This window comes from Saccostrea cucullata, unplaced genomic scaffold (genome assembly GCF_032062105.1).
Source record: "Saccostrea cucullata isolate Sc308-1 unplaced genomic scaffold, CSIRO_AGI_Scuc_v1 ctg2305, whole genome shotgun sequence".
Classification (NCBI taxonomy): domain Eukaryota; kingdom Metazoa; phylum Mollusca; class Bivalvia; order Ostreida; family Ostreidae; genus Saccostrea; species Saccostrea cuccullata.
The window spans coordinates 269,882-289,190 of record NW_026929684.1 but is presented as its reverse complement, the minus strand read 5'-3'; the positions used below and the strand labels follow the sequence as shown (position 1 = coordinate 289,190).

At 33.8% G+C, this 19,309-nt stretch overlaps 1 protein-coding gene across 2 annotated transcripts in view; it reads left to right on the top strand.

The window, feature by feature from the left end:
- Positions 1 to 19,309, top strand: part of LOC134281810 (neuroglian-like) — a 58,977-nt gene that overhangs the window by 33,881 nt on the left and 5,787 nt on the right. For both annotated transcript variants that reach the window (XM_062764243.1, XM_062764244.1), the window contains exons 3-9: positions 12,532 to 12,837; positions 14,462 to 14,844; positions 16,470 to 16,701; positions 17,043 to 17,173; positions 17,363 to 17,573; positions 18,009 to 18,131; positions 18,613 to 18,786. In XM_062764243.1, the coding sequence (XP_062620227.1) occupies positions 12,532 to 12,837; positions 14,462 to 14,844; positions 16,470 to 16,701; positions 17,043 to 17,173; positions 17,363 to 17,573; positions 18,009 to 18,131; positions 18,613 to 18,786 (1,560 nt within the window). The remainder of the gene's footprint in view (positions 1 to 12,531; positions 12,838 to 14,461; positions 14,845 to 16,469; positions 16,702 to 17,042; positions 17,174 to 17,362; positions 17,574 to 18,008; positions 18,132 to 18,612; positions 18,787 to 19,309) is intronic.

The window sequence follows — 19,309 nt, the reverse complement described above, 5'->3', positions numbered from 1 at the left end:
TAAGTATAGATCAGTCTTAAATATACCAACCTCATATCTGTTGTGGGATGGGAGTAGAGTCTCAGATCAATTTTTGTTTCATGACAATTATTTTAAATTAACATATGTAATTCAAGTAGGTGTACAATGCTATTAATACAGTGAAACTTGTCTGATCTTGATGTTGTGTATTCTGATATCTTGTCTAATACGATGTTAACCCTTGTCCTGCCAGGGATTCTATCAGCATCTCTGAGTGCTGATAAGGAGCTCCAGCCGCTGACTGTGCCACGCTGATTTATAAATTTCTCTCAAATTGCATATGCAGTAGATTATCTTAATTATCACCAATTTATAACTGAATTTCCTGATAACAATCTACACAACTTTTTTCCATAAAAAACAAAAGAAGAGAATTGTGAAGAAATTTTTTTAATATTTCAACTCAGTAAAAAACTACAAAAGCTTAAAACTAAAATTTTACATTTAAAATATTTTAAATGAGAAATTATTGGTATTTTAATGTCAAATTTCATTTCAAATTAACTTTTCACAACTATTATATTGTAAGAGTCCTTTGTGTAACTACTGGCAATACTTTCAGATTTTTTAAACATAAAATTATGACTGCTACAAGTCCTTTTTTGACACCCGTTTTATGGACATGGAAATCCGATTTTGTGGCTCCATTTCTTTCTTGAATATATCTGCCGTAAAGTTTTTTTTTAACCAAAACGTCTTCAAAACAGGTATTAGAAATATTAAACTTGAGTTGTCAATCATTGTGCGATCATTGGAGCACAGTTGTATCGATTTATAAACTGGTGACGCGCATCAATGCTTTTAGATCCACGCGTCCTCGAAAAAGTCATTGCTCCAACGTAATATTCATATCCATGGAATCAAATCATTAGAATTCTTCATCGGAAGCTCAATTTAGATATATTTTACCAAATAAAACATTTATATCTGCCTGCTATTACTGTAAAAGCTTATTTCAATCGAGCATCTTCTCCGCGACCTCCATCTTGTTTTCAAACTTTCCCCAAAGCATGCGATCATCGTGTTTCTTTTTCTAAGAATACATAAGGGAATTTCCCATCAAGAGCCAATCATATCATTAAACTACTGGAAAATCTATCTATTTTTAGTATATAACTTTGAAATGAATGGATTCCCTTTATTTCATTGGTTAAAATACGAAAGAAAAAGTCATGTGTGCAAAGTCGATATAGTGACGACCGGCACAGAACGGAAAACATGGCCGCTCTCACTTTATCGACGACCGGCACTGTGATGGTGTTATCTGGGTCGTCGATAAAGCGACGACCGGCAGGACAAGGGTTAACTTCAAGTGCCTTTAAGTTATTTCAATTGTTTGAAATGTTGTCTAATCTGGAATGTTTTATGTTACGGCCAATTTCTTCCTGGGAACCAGTGGTGGTCAAAAAAGACAAGTTCTACAGTATATATATTTACTGTGAATTATAATACACATGAATGAATTTAAAACTTGAGAGAAATGCAAATATTGCATATATGCCAAGCTCTGGAATTCCCAACGTGTTCAGATTTTTATTAATTAAATTCATTTATTTATATAATGAATTACAGTTGAACACTTAATATTTTCAATACCATGGATATGTCAAAATGATACGGAAGACCCAACCACTTATTATCAAAGTAAATTTTATCCCACAATTTCTAAAATCCCCTGATGCAGATATTAATCAAAGCAAATGAAAATCGAGAAATAAATTCTTACACAGATTTTTATTTCTCTAGGTTTACCAAGAGATTAATATGTTATTAGTTTGTTAAATCTAATCAAAAACTGCATTGGCTCTCGTAAAATCTAAGCATATACTCTTGTGTTATTTCCTCTAAAAATGAAGCAAATTAAAATGTATGGCAGTGATAAAATTTGAATTTGATTAAAAGCTTTCAACAAAACAGTCCTCTAAAGGGAATCTGCTTCTGAGTTATTTCCCCCTTGTGTCCATATTAAAGGAAGTTGTGCGTCTTTGGAGAATTGTCAAACATGATGTTATTAAATCAGAAAGTTGCATATTTAGGGGAAAAAAGGAGAAATAAGTACATCAAATTAAATATAATTTTAAAAATTGCAGGAAGCTGGGAATTATCAGGAGGCAGGCAGAGAAAATTTCACTTTTTGTTAATTTGATTGTAATGGCAGAATGATATCTAGGGAGTTTATCAGTCTGGATTAATTTACCTATTTATGATTTCTATAAGCAATGTTTTTGCACATTTTTGGCGTCAGAAACTTAAATTATTTTAAAAAATAAATTCTGATGAATTGTGCTACGTACTTGGGAATTATGAATTTTTCAAAAATTTAAATATGTTCTAAGATGGTGAAAGATTTAAATTGCTGAATCCTTGGGCATAATAAAGACAATTTATTCTAAATAAAAATATGATATGGCTATGACTATCTTTTGTTTAAATGAATTAAAAGTGGTTACCGAGCCAGGGGTCTGCAATTTTTGAAAACTTTTATTATTGTACGAAAGAGGGGAGAGAGAATTACATTTCCCCCTCAGGTGAAGACGGGAGTTTATAATTAACTTAATGACGGACTGACAACATAGCGGTAAATTATTGATGCTTGGAGAGGTGTATTAGGATGTCAGTCGATCCCAACGATAGAAGTTTAACTTGTCAAATGTCGGAAAGAAAAACGAGAAACCAAAAATACCTATACACCCATCATTATGAGCCGTCTGCACAGAAGCAAACAGTTGCAATAATTGAAAAAAAAGCTATTACATAACTTTTGTCAGAGAAGAAAAGTATGTGCAATCAAACAATTAAAGGCAATTTTTCTAATTGTGGCCATCTTCTTGCAATATAAAATGTTGTTTTATTGGCATTGGGTAGAAATAGTGCAAGTAGAAATGGCATAGAGATTCTACCTTATGCACTAACGAGCATTAAATTCATGTAACTGCATTGATAATATTTTTATCTTTCATCAGAATTTTTTGTGTCACTGGTTATGGTAAGATTTCCATTCATGACATATTCATTTTTATGGATTTCTACATATGACCAAAAATATCAACATATGCCCAGAAATGTCACAATCTCCCCTTAGATTGTGAACAAGACTGCTCTGGGATTTGCCAAAATGTAGCTAATGGAGCATTTCTCCGATAGTTCAGTTTTAGGTTATAAAATTTTTTTTGCACACCATCAATTAATCATGATGTGCAGATGCTAATCAAACTAAAACGCAAAGCTTTGTGTCTCATAGCTTTGTGTGACAAAAGATGAAGGTGACCTCTTTTCAGATGTGCAAGGCAATGCGGAAACCTTTTGTCACATCATGGTGACAAATTAACCAGCTTCGTTAATTTCCATCCAGGCCACCAGTATGAAATCTCGTGGACGCTTCAGATTGGGAATGACCAGTCACATGTTTAGTCATCTCTGAGGGTGTTAGGGTGAAGAAATTAGATTGTAATCAGCTCTGTTCTCTTAAAACGGAGAAATTGGTCATCTGCGATGTCTTTAACAAGGTTAAATTGGACCGGCCTGGTGACATGTATCTTATGGTCTTCAATCCCCAAGTTAAATTGTCTTATGGATTGGTTCTTCCAACTGTGTATTATTTGGATTCACTATTTATTTCTGTTGCCATGATTAATATTATTAATACCAAATAATGAAAAAAATTAAAATAATTTTCATGTATATCCAGGACACACAATATATGAAAAAAAAAAACAGGATTAAAAATTAAAGACAGAGATTAAGAGAATAATCATTTCACATGCAGTTTTTACTGCAATGTAAAGTGACTTAAAAATTTAGACTAAATGTTGAGAGTTTGTATTAGTTTCATTTCCTTTGAATTAGTTTCCTGTTTTTGATAGCTATTATTTGATTTGCTTCGAAATCCCATTATAATCTCCCAGAACAACTTTTGGCAGAAGAAATGTACGAAACGTAATTAACTACATCTTAAAAATGGTTGATTCCACTGTAATTAAACAAAAAATGAAATCTGGAAATGCTGGAAATTTTTATGGTCGTCTTTTAGAGGGATCGTAAAATTCCAACAGTCACCAACGAGTCAACCATCTGCTGCCGTAAAATTCAAAAAGACGGCCATCCGTCAAGTACGAGATTACTACATGTCCGAATTCGTGAGCGGGAACCCGCGGGTAATTAAGATTGGTGACATTATTTTCTGCCTCAATGATGGGGACGATGAGGAAAGAAGACAAAATTGACAAAAATGTCGGTAAAATATCGGTAATGAGTCACAGCAGTACTGTGTGTTGCAGACTAGGGCATGTTGTTGAGGATGACAAACTTGCTGATGTTTTTTTGAATGTGGCAGATGAAATCGGATAGATATGGTTACGAATGCAGACATCGGATTTGTCATCTGTAGAAAAGACAGCTTCCAGGGGACGTAAAAACAAAAGAAATCATCTTTAAAATCTACTCGAGAGTGTTTCCCTTTGAAGTATTAACTTTCAATACAGTTTAGTTAATTCGCTTAACAGTGAAATGGTTTTCACACTGTTCCGTGGTTTTGAATGACAATGGAATATTTGATAACTGTCTTTGCTTTGTTAAGGATTTTCTAAGCCGGATTGATTATAGTTGTTAATTAGACAAGATCCCAAGCTTTCTATTATATGCCATCATTAATATTGATTAGTTTTTCCCTTACTTTTTAATGGCAGTCGATCGGTCAAGCATTAAATTTTATCAGGAGCTGGAAATCGATACCCTGGGTGTATCTATAAAGTCGTAACTTGTACCTGCATGAGCTTTATATCACAAGTATTTTATTATTCTATTTATCTTGATGTCTTATTGCTAACAATCAATTGCCATGGACTGAAAAAACTTAAGATGTCTGAGGGTTTGAAATATTGCAGTTAAAATACTGAAGGAAATCACTTAGACAGATGATCTATGAATTGGAAGATAATTTAGAATTTGAAGACTGTACGAGGGATCATCAAAAAGTTTGTGGACTAGCGCCATAAAATTAAAACCACTTAAGGTATATCAGTGAATTTTAAAATATATAGTAAGCATCATCTTTTCTATCCAAAGAATAAACCACAAATCATGAATTTTATTTTTAAATAAATTAGTAATGTTTTTGTAAGCAATGGTATGTCCAGGCGGCGCAACCTCAAAAACGACGTTTTTTCGACCTATGTGTAACTGAGAAATGAGAAATTGATATGATCATTTGACATCCAAAAAACCCGTTAATTCAGGTATGTGTCGGGACACAATTGTTCTATAAAATATGAAATTTTCACTTCATTTTGAAAGTTCTATGAAATTTTATCGTAAATTTTACACGGAATGTCCAAACAAATGAGGCCTTGAAAATGACGTCAAAAGGGGGGAGGGGTTTCCTTTCCAACATTCTATAAAGTTTTGCCCTAAAAAAAAACAGTATAGACCTAAAATATGTTGAAACTGGCTACAGAGAAATAATATGCATTCAGAATACTTGTCTTTTAATGTCAAAATAGATTCAGAGAGTAAAGGGATACACAGTTAATGTCTATTTGCAGTCAATGTGTGCAAAATCAATCCCGTCAAAAATGACGTTGATCATGTGTTGTATATATTTAACTCCCAAAAGCAAAATATGCCGGCACAATCATGCTCGGATCTCTTCCAATATATTAATCCATCTGGAATATTATACATTCATTGAAGGCCACTGTTCATGACATTGTATAATCATATAAACAAGGTGGGTTTAAGTCCTTACTCAGCTCCAGGGAATCTCATCAAAAAAGTATGAGGTAGGAGAAGAGGACATGGAAAAACAATGATGTCATCGGACGTCATGAAAATAAACGACGACAGCGCCGGGTGATCATATAATGCCGTTTTCATTTTATGATAATTTGGAAAATATTGAACGTATCAGGCTAAAATTTTCAATATTTCTTTATTTTGTGTTGTTTTATGTTCCAAATAAATTTTGAAAGCACAGACTACATAGTACTAATTTTATAGCCTCAGTCCACGAACTTTTTGATAACCCCTCGTATATATATATCTTCATTATTCATTTTTTGACATTTGGTACATATTTGCTCATTTGAGAGAGATGCATGTATCAATGGAATGAATAAACATTTACGTGACATTGAAATTTAATGCCATCATGATACCTCTCAAAAGAATAGTACAGTCAAGTCTTGTTATCTTGAACTTTATGGAACCAGCTTGGTAAACTTTTAGATATCTGAGGATTTGAGATGAAGATCAAAGAATTACGTAAAAAGTAAGAGGTTGGGACTTCTAAATCACTTCAACATATCCGGGTACTGTAGAAGTACTTTTTTCCGCGTGGTATTAACCCCCTTCCTCGCAGTCACGCATTTTAACGCATATACCATTTCCTATTTCTAACGCAAAATCACGCATATACCGTTTCCCCGCGATCACGCATTTTCACGCACTTTAAAAAGTTCATTTAATCTTTAATTTAATGCCAATGTCCTTTTACTTTATACTTGCAAAAATCTCATAAAATAAGAAAAGTTATTTTTGTATTAAAATTTAACGTCAGAATATTATTTAAGCTAAACTTTAGAAAAACGTGTACCACGCTAAAAGGTGCTTGCGGGGAAATGGTAAAGCTCTATTTTTATGACGTGGACATTAAGTGTATGTTGCATAACAGTTCAGTAAGTTGTAAAGAGTTAATTTACGCTATGTACGCGGTCACAAATCTTCCGTGAAAATTTGTCCAAGCATACATAACATAAATGTAAGGCATATAGTGATAAACTACAAAATCCGCGTAATTTTCTATCCGCGGATTAAACAGAAATTGAGATTCCGTGGAATTATGACCCCGTGGAAAAAAGTACGTCTACAGTATTTAAGATGTCTGTGTTCAAGCTACCAATTAAAGCTCAACTGTACAGTTGTGATTAAGCATGTCATGTTCTATGTTGCTTATTTTTAATGATTCACCAATACAATATCTTTTGTTAGTCATATTTCAAATGAGATAATGTTTTTAAAATCTAAAAATTCAGGACAATTCTTAGTACACATCAAGAAATTTCAAGGATAAATTGTGATGAGCTTGAAGGACTTGCATTAGAACAGAAATTTACCAATATTTCATTCCAATATGTGGAATGCATTGCAATTTATTAACTGTCCAACCCACAGGAAATGAGACAGGTTTTATGCCTTCATAATCTAGAAACCCAATAAATGGTGAAAAAAAAAAATCCAATAGCATGTCCATCGGGACATTTTAATATCAAATCCTACCAGATAAATCAAATCACAAAGACCTTTGTCTTGTGTTATTAAGGCAGAAAGGACACCCACAAAATTTTAGTATCTGTCAATATTACTGTATCAAAACCTGCATTGACCTTGTTTTAATAATTTTTTTCCATGCAGCCTTAAACCTGTAAATAATTTTATTTCTTCTTTGAAGTTTTTACTTTTAAAAGCTGAAATTATACATAGCTAAACTTAAAGGATTTAATTTGCTTCCATTATTAAGAAAAAGCAAGATTTTTTATAAAAATGCAAAAAAAATGAAAGAACAATACATGTACATATATAGGTCCTATCATTTTGGTACACATCCTACATTAGATGATTTATGAGATGCATCACCTGATATGATTTCATCTAACTTAAATTTATAGGGTCTGAAAGCTTCTTGTTTGTGGAATATATTGTACTCACTGCAGCCCAATGACTTTGCACCTGGAATGCTTGGTCATAATTGTGATTAAACTGAATGCACAGTGATTTCAGCTGGAACTAATGCTGGTATTGTCTGATGTTTCTCCATATCTGCATATCTTGGCAAGTGATTTTCAGTCTTTTCTCCGACAATTGAGTCGATAATCGAAAACTGTGAACTAAAATTTGGAATTAAGAGATTTTCTTCCATAATTTCAACCACTAAATATTGCAAGATTTTATTGTGCAAGTTTGTAACCTATAGATTACTTTTCTCAACTGCGATAAAAAAAAACATGCAGACAGATGCACTTTTACTATTTCTTTTTTTTAAATCGATATTTAAATGAACATTAAAGAGGTAAGTTGCAAGAAAATAAAAACTTAAACACGTATAATGTTTCTTGACCCTCAGGCCCTTGTCAGTTTGCGGTGCCAATTCCATTGATCAGCTTGAAACAACAAACTCTGACTGCAGACATTTGGACTATATACACACAGTCAACTTTGCTTCTATCCGAGCGATCATTATTGAATTTCTTTTTCTTTTTTTTCTCCATCATTGATACCAAAGATTAACCCATCAATATCATTTTTACAGGGAACAGTGTATCATTTGCCCAGAGCCTTGCCTTTTTGACTTTATAATGTTGGTTCTGAGTGACCGGGGAGATTTACGTCCTTCGATTTCTGGTCCTCCCCAGCGGAAGAATGGATTCTACGACCATAAAACCGTATAGCTCTTTGCAGACATATAAAGCTTGATTAGACCCCAGAAAAAAATCAAACTAGTATATAATGGGAGATTTTATGCCCTGAAGTGTGTCAAGATTCCTGACAGACCAGGGTAAATAATGAGCTGACCTTTTCCTGGGGAAATCTTCGCAATGGGGATATTTAAAGTATAAGGTTTTAATATAGGGGCAGTTTATGTGGTCAGGGATTGCTTTAAAGATTTTTCCCTCTTCAAATGCAGAAGAACTTAATATTTGGCTGTAGAAAGTAAATGTGTTGTTTTTGCATTAAGCACAGAGAAATATATATATATTGGCATATTGCTTTCCTTGACCGTAATCTAGATTTTTTTTTTTTACAGAAACTGAACTTCCAATTAGACATATTTTGTGAGAATTTTGGAAAATGAAGTAAATTGAACATGAATGAAAGGGGAAGAAAAGTTATTATTATAAATTTGAGATGGGATATACAGTTGAACTTTGGTGTCTCGAACTCCGATATCTTGAATACCGTGGGTATGTCAAAGTGATATGGAAGTCCCAACCACATATTCTTTAAGTATTTAACCATCGATATCTTGAATCCTCGGATATCTCAAAAATTTTTCTCAGTCCCATTAGGTTCAAGATAACGAAGTTTGACTGTATATATAATATTATACAAATTTTTCTCCAAAAATTATAGATGGAACAAATTTGCCAGTTGGATTTGACCCTTTAGTTTAATTGATTTATATTGCATCTAAAACTTTTTTAGTGTACATAAATTCTTGTGATAAAGCATTCAATTTCATTGTGATATAAATATTATGAATGAAATACCCTTTTGCCTGCTATTTGGCAGCATATCATTTAGATGTTCACCCCTTTAAGCTGACTTTACATAGTTTGCTTTCCTTGTGACAGACCAATGCCAACTCAATTAATGAACACTAGCATTGGCAAATAAGGCAATATTTATCCTTAGCCAAGTCTGTTCAGTTTCCTCTCACAGCTTAAAGTGTAAGCTTTTCGTAAGGCACCAGGACCAATAGATGTAGCCTTTGGTCATTAGCTCTGATGCATAAAGCCATTGGTTAAGCTGACTATAGTCATGATAGGGGCTATAAGTATTTAACTCATCACATTGTAGAATTAGTGTCAGGCTGTCTGTTTTGAATATCAAATATCATGTAAGTGCATATGCAAACTGTTCAGTCTTTATTCAAAGGAAGTTTAGAAAAGATGTTTAATTTACACGGAATGTTACATATTAATTTGGATATATATGTGTGCGCATGTGTTAACTGTCTTGCCCAGTATGGTTAATTGATGTACAATGCGCATGATATTAAGGCATACAAGTTTAATTGTCAGTGTCGTAACTGAATTATCTTGCAACACACAGTTCGTTCTTTGAAGATTCCATAGCTACCTAGGCCCTGATTAGAGTTTAGAGTCATAGATTTCCTTTATTGGCATTTCTAAATGGGGAAGTACCTAAAATGATTAAAAAAAGAAGTTGGTTTGATATTAGATGAGTCGTGAATTTGTCTTTATAGTTTTATAGTTTCATGTGACAGGTAGATAAAGCAATGTCTGTCAGATTGTTTGAGCAGTCATCTGCCGCGAAGACCAGATCCTGATAGCACAAGTCTTGTGAGATACGTGTCTCTGTCATGACATCTCGTCATTTTAGAGGCTTTTTCTATCACATCACAGAAATAGATCACAATTATAGACACCATTGCATCGGCATCTTACCACAGTTTTCTTTAACAGTCGCATCGACAGCCGGAAATTCCTTAGCCGCAATGTTTATAGGGAAATTACACAACGAAATAGAAGTTTTTTAAATACAATTTTTCTGTATCTATTTTAAAATATATTTTTAGTTCTAAAATATATTTTTTCATGTGTGGGATGTGCATGGTCCATAAATTTGTGAATGTTTTGATAGAGAATTAAGGTATTTATTAAATTTCCTTGAAATCAATTATAATTGGAGTCTAGACTAGTAATTAGTTTGGATAGATTTCAGTTGTTATAATGTAGAGGAGGTAAAATGAAATCATGCCAATTTTCATTAAATGGAAGCAATTTGATATATATTGCACTGAAAGACCCATTTCTAGAAATTAAGATTTTTTAAAAGTCTATTTTCAACAGGAAATTTTGACATCCATTGTGGTAAACACAATAAGTTTGCACCAGAAAGTGTTCAATTAAAGTGACAGTCTATAAATATCTTGGAATAATCTTTAGTCCTAAATTAAATGAGATTTATTTACCATATATATCCTTGTAAGTGCACCTAGTATAAATGATGTATTCTTTCAGTCATATTTTATTTGAGAGGAATAAAAGCACCCTCCGATCAAGCAAAGCTTACTTAACTTTTTCTTGACTAACTAAAGTCATATGCTTGTTAATAATGTAAAGAAAGTCCCTTGATCTCTTAATGCAATAATTTTCAATTTTCATTGGGACCAGTGTGCTTACTAGGGCAAATATGGTAGCAGTTTAATATTAAATTTGGTGAAAACAGATGGTCTGGTGTAATATAACTCGCCACCTGCCAGTATCATTCTTAATACAGGGGACGTCCCTCATAAAACAGGACTATTGTCGGGAGAACTTGATAGCACATTCACTGAGAAAGAGGCGCCATAATTTGATGCCTCTATCAAGGAGTTTCACACAAAATTTATGAGATTATACCATGGGTACAGTAAGAAATTAATCTCCTATAAATTGCTGTGTCAGTACATCTTGTACCTCAGTTGAATGGGAGAGGTGACCCCTCTGGCAAATGAAGATAGTTATGAGAGCTATATGAACATTAGGAAAAAAAAGCTGTATTACAAAAATTATGTAATCATAACTGATCGGGGAGACTCATTTACTCTCTGAAGGCTATCTGATGAAATGATAAGATCAAATTTAGAAGGCCAATTATTTTAAATTTTTTCCGAGTGGTTCATATTTGTCTTTAAAAATTGTTTTCTATGATTTTTTTTTTCTACGGATGGGGGGAGGAGGGTGTTATACATTTACACATATGCTACCTTAATTAAAAAAAAACTTGAAAAAAAATTTAATATGCCTGATAATTTTAATTGTGTACAGATAGTATAGACATGTATACAATTGAACCTCATTATCTAAATCTCAATGGGTCCAAAAAATTCTTTGCAATATCCAAGGATTTGAAATATCAGGGGTGAATACTTGAAGAATTATAAGTGGACGAGACTTCCAAATCACTTCCACATGAACATGATATTCGAGATATTAAGGTTTGAGATATCAAAGTTTAACTGTATTATAAGCATTTGCTTCATTGCTGTTGGTAGCAAACCTTTAATACCATTCAGCCATTCTGTATAAATCCCATTCTTTGAGCATCAGGAAGATATAGATGAGTAGAGGGACATCATGCATGCACAGAGACGAGGAGTACAATTATCCATTATTACAAATTGCCTTCTGCCCATTAAGTGTCATCACAATAATTTATGGACATCAGTTGCCTCTATTGTTCAGCTAGTATTCCTGCTAAAAGGGGGACTGATAAAATCTTACAACCATTTGGAATTCAATAAAACCTCATCCTGGCTAGAGGCCCCCAGAAAAAGAAAATAAAAATATGGTGGAGCACAGGAAGTAGTCAGTGACAGTATTCCGATATCTGATGTTTCAGGGGCAATTAAAAATCCATTTCATGTCCTTATTGGCTTGTTAACTGTTTCTTGTATAATATTCTGTGGTAGTTCAATATTTAAAAATAAACTGAATATTTATAATGGTTTTTAAATAGTCATGTTATCTGTTTTTCTTCAAATTTTATTAACTCAATTATTGAATTAAAAAATGCTGAAATTATCTTTAAATTAATTAATTTAAGAATATATTTATACTAAACATTTGCATACAATGTATATCATTATTCTAAATAAGATAGAACCAAAAAATTTTTATATATTAATCGAGATACTGGGATACATACAAATCATGAAATTAATTTCCTAGCTGAAGGGAGGTAACTCTCCACTCTTCATGGCTATACATTTTCTGTTAATTATTTTTACAGGTGACCAAATAAAATTCCTGGAATCCCTTGCCGACCAAACTGTCAGGAAGGGACACCAAGTCTCATTCACGTGCTCAATTGGTTTCAACGACGATGACACGGAACAAGAAAATCTCCGTATCCGATGGAAACACAATGGGGAGGTCCTTGACACGAGGTCACACAGGTTCAAGGTGATGGACGGTGGGCAGACATTGGTCCTGAGGGAGGCGGATTATGGTGACGCGGGGCAGTACACCTGTATAGCCAGCGTGAGGGGACAGGTCAATGAGAAAGAGAAATCCTCAGCCAAACTCATTGTCAAAGGTAAATCTCTAATAAAATTGAATAACATCAGCATACTGTATGTCTAGTGGGATTCCTCTTTAAACATTTTTGGTAAACTTAACTCCATGCAAATAAAGACTGATTTTAAATATGTTTTCTTAACTGTGTCAGTTTAATTTCCAAACAATGATTCATCAAGTTTAAAACAAAGGTGAATGAATTTTAAAAATTCATTAAAAAATAAGACTAGTATGATCCCAGGCACCTGACAATTGGATGGTGTTATCCCCTCCCCCCTTTAGCTTCTGAGAGTGTATAAAAATACTACTATTGAAATACTACAGTAAAACTCGGTTATAATGAAGTCACTTGGGCCTATGAAATTACTTGCTATATCAGTAATTCCTTATATCCGCATAAGAAATTTGTTAAATTTATATAGCTATGGATCCAAGATGACTTTGCTATATCTGTGAATTCGCAATATTGGTGTCCGTACTAAGGGAGTTTTAGTGTATTACCCCCTCTTCCAAAATTGTGAATTTCATGGCCCAAGACCACAAGAGGCTAAAAGGACCGTTATGATTGCAGTTGAACACTGTGTTTTAAAATATTAAACTATTGTCTTGATATATTTTTGTGATATACCAATAGAGTGTAGATAGCAACAGCATATACAGCAAGTTTCTGAGTTGCTGCTGATTACAAAACTACCTGTTATGTTGACCCTGGATCATCCTATTTGTCTTATTTCGTAGTTTTAATTTTGCATTATTTCATAATTATCTACCATTCTTTGGAAATTTTACAGGCTTGTTAAAAATAAAATACTCAGGTGACTGTCAAGGTCCTTATGCCTCTTGCTTTTAATATGCCATGAAAACTCCATAGCTGTGAAATTACCAAAATATAAATCTATAATGAAGATTCCTCATCTGACAATATGCCATTGAAAGCTGGAATGGTTTCTGTCTATTTTAAACCAGTTCTTGGTGTCAGATTTGGCCCGTACGTTTGCCGATTTTTTATGGTTATTGTTGTGAGATTATTTTATCTTGGTGTGAACTTGGCCTCACATCTACATAACTGTGACAGGAAATGAACGGTTTTCAATAAAATGACTTCGTTTGGGGAGCCAAAAAAGAAAACCGAGAGCGAATCGTAATGATGCAATTTGATTTCCCTCCGAAAATAATGTTGATATACGAGAAATGTCTGCCCAAAAATACATAACTCTAGATTTGGTGTGTTGAATAGGAATAATGAAATAGTGGGTAAAAAATCTTTTTACTGACATAACGCAGGCCAGAATGACAATCTTGTGATATTGGAAAATTGTACAGAAAGGAATTGATCTCATTAATATAGTATATATTGTCTCCTTGTTCTTTTACAAGCACACGAAAATTAAGTCAAGAATTTAGTCTATGGCATTTATATTCTACAGAATTATTTTCAAATATTGAAATTATTCGCCATTTTAAAGAAAAATATTTTTTCAGATCAGTGGCTTATCCTTTTTCAATTGTCAAGAAAAAAATGTTTGTTTGTTGCATAACACTTCGATATAGCCATAATACTTGAAAATAATGATTGCTTTTGACCGAGTTTGTATGTTGCAAATAACAGAAATGAAACTTCACATGAATCCTTTCTTATTTAGGCACACCTGAACCTCCACAAGACGTAGAAATCAGTTCCTGCGGACCAAAGAGGGTGGAATTGATTTGGCGCGATGGTTTGGATGGAGGCGAACCCATCAACGAGTACCTCATACAATACAACACGTCAGATAACCCCTACTACTGGAACTCAGCGGACGAGGAAATCGAATACATGGACAAGGTATCCAAGACCGCCTTCATCAGCCTGTCCCCCTGGGGCTGGTACTCTTTTCGCGTGATGGCAAAGAACAGTCTGGGATACAGCGAACCGAGTAAGCCCACGAAAACGGAATGTAACACGCCGCCCGAGAGACCGACGTCAAATCCGGTTAACGTTAAGATGAAGACGGACAAGGAGGGAAAACTAATCATTACTTGGGATGTAAGTCTGGCCTTTAAATTAGGGGCTGTTAATGAGATTATTGTGTGGATTAAAGGTCAGAGGAGAGTCGTTTGTCTGCTCAATTAAAAAGGATGAAGCAATATATTTGCTAGAGAAAGGGTAGAGGAAAGATTAGGTTTGAAATTGAATTCTGTAGGTAATTGATTAAAGAAATAACAAAGAAATGCCTGTTTCAATATGGGAAAGTAGAAAATGAATTCAGTAATAAAAATAAAAAAATTGATGCCTAATTAAAGAAGTTAAATATGTATCTTTAAAATTACTTTTTACTCATATTACAACTTTTTTTTCAGAATATCTTAAGTCTCTATATTCACTCTTGAGATGTTCACAACAGATGAAATACCGGTATTATATAAAAGACTGCACTTGAAACAAAAATGTTAGATGTAGACAGACATATCTGTACATGAGCAATAGCATTTTGATGGACAGAGTTAAGATCTTTCCCACAAATCACCATAAATTGTTATTGAACAGGAATGTCACGGCATTTAATAGACGCCTGGTCCTCAATTAACAGAGCCCCTTAAAGCATTCCTTGTGAGTAAGATGTAGGAGTTGTATAATATTGCGGAAACAAAAAACCCCGATTTTCCTATCATTTTTCGGTATAAAACAGCTATCAGCCAGCGTCTTATTGATCCGACAATGACGACGCAGCTCTCGTGGCCTCGGGAGCAGATAATTGAATTTCTCTGGCCGATGGAGTCAGATTTATGAGGATCAGTTTCAAACAAGATGAAATCCTGCCATGGACGGAACTTATCTCTAATTATCGTAATCACTTCCCAATACAGGCAGTGATATTTTTTTCCAAAACCAAAGCTGAAGATGACAATAGTCTTAGTTTGGGGGAACAATTTCTGGGTTGTTTTTTTTGAGAGTATTCAAATGGCTTTTTTGCAGACTTAATTTGTTTTATTTAGGCCAAATTCTTTAACAAATACTGTAAGAAAAGCTATTTTCATCCTCTTACATATAAATCACATTTTAATTATGCAAACCTTTCTTGACTGAAAATATATTTTATGAAAAATTTTACAAATTTAATACACAATTGTTTTTCACATGAAACCATGATGCCCTTACAAATCTAGATAGGTCATAAATTGTTAAAATTGTTTAAAAAAATATACATTAATAAAATAATAAAAATATATGATCTTTCAGTGGCTTTTACCATTGACAAAATATTTGAGATGTCACAATCACATTTGCCTAGACACTGATCCTCAGCTGAATACTGTAGATTGACAAATAATCATGATCAAGGTTTTAATTTCGCTATGTTCACTTTTTATCATTTTTCCATGAAATTAAACCCATCAGGAATTTATTATTAATTTTAAAAACGTTTAAATGCTTATATGAAATTTTGCAATAATTTCTTGCAGCGTGAAATTCAAACTATCGCAATTGGTACTTTTTGAGATATCGTGAATTTTTCACACCGTAGAATTAAAATGACTTACAGTATATGGCTTGATATGCAGTAAATATGATTATATTGTTACAAACCATTTGTGTTTGTAAATATTATAATGGGACTATAAATAGTTTATTATGATTAAACATAACAAATTATGATTTTTTATTTCCAGCCAATGCCTCGAATGCAGCACAATGCTCCAAGCTTTGGTTACAGGGTGAGCTGGAGAAAGCGGGGCAGCACGTTCTGGAACAAGAAGGACATTAAGAACGCTAATGAGAACCAGTTTGAGGTAGACGTGGACGACGTTTATGGTCTCTACGACGTCCAGGTACAGGCCATCAACAGTCACGGTCCCTCGTTCATGCCGGTGTTTACCGTACGGGGACACTCGGGGGAGGGGGGTAAGTAGTAGCTCTGGTTGTCTGTTAGTAGTGAGCAAATATTTATTCTATAGTCCACATCATTGTGCGGTATTCAAATTGATGAGACAGATCATGATGTTAAAATATATTTAATCTCTAAATGAGCAATTATTGATGGTTTTAAAATGATAGATATAAAACTTTTGATATTGTCTAATTTCTCAGAAGCTCGTATAATTTATGCACACGTTTTGTTACTTTCATTATGCATGTTAAATTATTTTAAAAGAATTTTGACTTTTAAACTTTGCATGTATATAATTTTAGGGAGTTATATTTTTCTTCTTACAACTTAATTGTTTGATAATTGACCTTTGCAGATCCATTAATCAAGCCTCGAGATTTCCGAGTTGATCCAACCAAGGACCCCAGACCCCATGAAGCTCACTTCATCTGGGAATCTGTTGACCCATTGGATGATAGACTCAGGGGAAAGTTCAGAGGTTATAAGGTATAAGGTCAAATGTCAGAAAGAATAATTAAATTGTGTTATGTATTTTATTCATGTTATAATATGTTCCATTGTAAATTTTTATTAGTTTTTTTTAAGAGAAAGTGTTTTTTTTTTATAACATTATAATTAATCTCAGTATTTGATTGAATCTCAGTTCAAATAAATCTCCGTTTTCTTTTGCTATAGTTACAATACTGGAAATCCAGTGAGGGACGAAGGAACAAGGTTGAGGTTCCAATTATCATAAAAACAGATATGGCTCACCTGTCACATGATGTGCGGGCTTCCATACCTGATTTACCGGCGAACACGGCATTCCGAGCGCAGGTATTGGTGATGAATGGACACCACACGGGACCCCCTAGTGACACCATTGATTTCAAAACATCGGAGGGAGGTCAGTTGTCTGTCTGTTGGGTTGTAAGGTCTGTCTGTTGGGTTGTAAGGTTTTACTCTCTAGAATATTTGAGTTCTAAACACTTTTTTAAATTTACAATTTTACTGATTTTTTGAAATTCTTTAATTACATTCCCTGTGAATGATTAAAAAATTTTTTTTGATCAACCAAGAAGTTTTAGTGGCTGATCTTATAATCATGTCATGTCCAGTTGGAAGTTCAAGGACTGTAATGAATTATTTGTTTTCAAGAACTTTCAAGGAGCTATTGGTAAATCAATGCATAAAGAAACCTGATTTCCTGATATTTTTGGAATATGACTGTAATAATAAAAGAAAAAACATGTTAAGGAATAATCAGAAATTTTAGATTATATATTTTTACAATTTATCTTTCCTTTCTGTGTTGACCGTTAGATCTTTTTTTTGTTTTCAGTCCCTGGTCCCGTTCGTAACCTACAGAAGGATGAGGTACAGAGTGATCACGTGGTCCTAACGTGGGATCCTCCTGACGAACCTAACGGATTCCTGCTAGGATACGACTTAGGTTACCAAAAACGTAAGGTTGAATTTGAACCAGAAGATACCCAACCCCCCAATTGTCCATATTTGAGACTGTCCTTTGGTTAATCGCAATGAGTGGCCTTAAATCTGCAACATGATATACATGATGAATTTTACCTTATTGTAATAATAGAATTTTGTTTTGGAATGATTATGGTCAAATCCTTCAAAATTTTTTGATATATTTTGATACAGTTGCCAAAATTTTCTTTTCTTTTGAAAAGGAACGAACCCTTAGCTTTCAATACTGAAAATTTTCTGTAAATTTTTAAATGAATTTCGGGCAAATTCAGTATAGGGCAATATATTGGGCAAATCATTATTGAAATACAAGTAAAACTATCAGGTCATCTTCAACATTTAAGTTGAAGTTGGTTAGTTGGAAAATTAATAAAAAGGGTTTTTGAAGAAATATATATTTCAAGAAATCTATTATGAATAGTCTAGCTGTGTGAACCATTAGTAAATTATTTCAGTAAATGGAGAAGTGGAGGGAGATATCAGGGCCCTGGAACCAAGGATTAATAACCCCTCCCACACCTCAGCCCGGATCACAGGTCTACAGGCCAATCACCAGTACCGCTTCTTTGTCTGGGCCAGAACCAGCTCAGGGAGGGGGGATAAAAGGGGGGTGCAGGTGTTAACCAAAGGTAAGATACAAGTGTTCATGAAGGTTCAAGTGTTAACCAAAAGTAATATACAGGTGTTCAGGTTCAAGTGTTAACCAAAAGTAATATACAGGTGTTCAGGTTCAGGTGTTAACCAAACTTAAGGTAAGATACAAGTGTTCAGGTTCAAGTGTTAACCAAAGCTTAGGTACAGGTGTTCAGGTTTTGTTTTTGAGTCAGATGTTAACCAAAGGTGAGGTACAAGCTAGTGTACAGGTTTTGTTTTGGGGAGTTCAGGTGTTAACCAAATGTAAGATATAGGTGTTCTGGTTTGGTTTTTGGGAGCTTGGGTGTTAACCAAAGCTAAAGTATAGGTGTGCAGGTTTAGTTTTAAGGCTTCTGCAGGGTTAACCAGGCAGTCAGGGTTTTTGTCAAATCATAAGGCTAAGGTATTGTACAAAGAAATTAGCAGGCCAAGTAACCGCAGATTAGGTACAGGTATCCAGGTATTAACTGAGGATAACATGCATGTACTGCAGTTAAGATATTATATACTGAGTAAAAT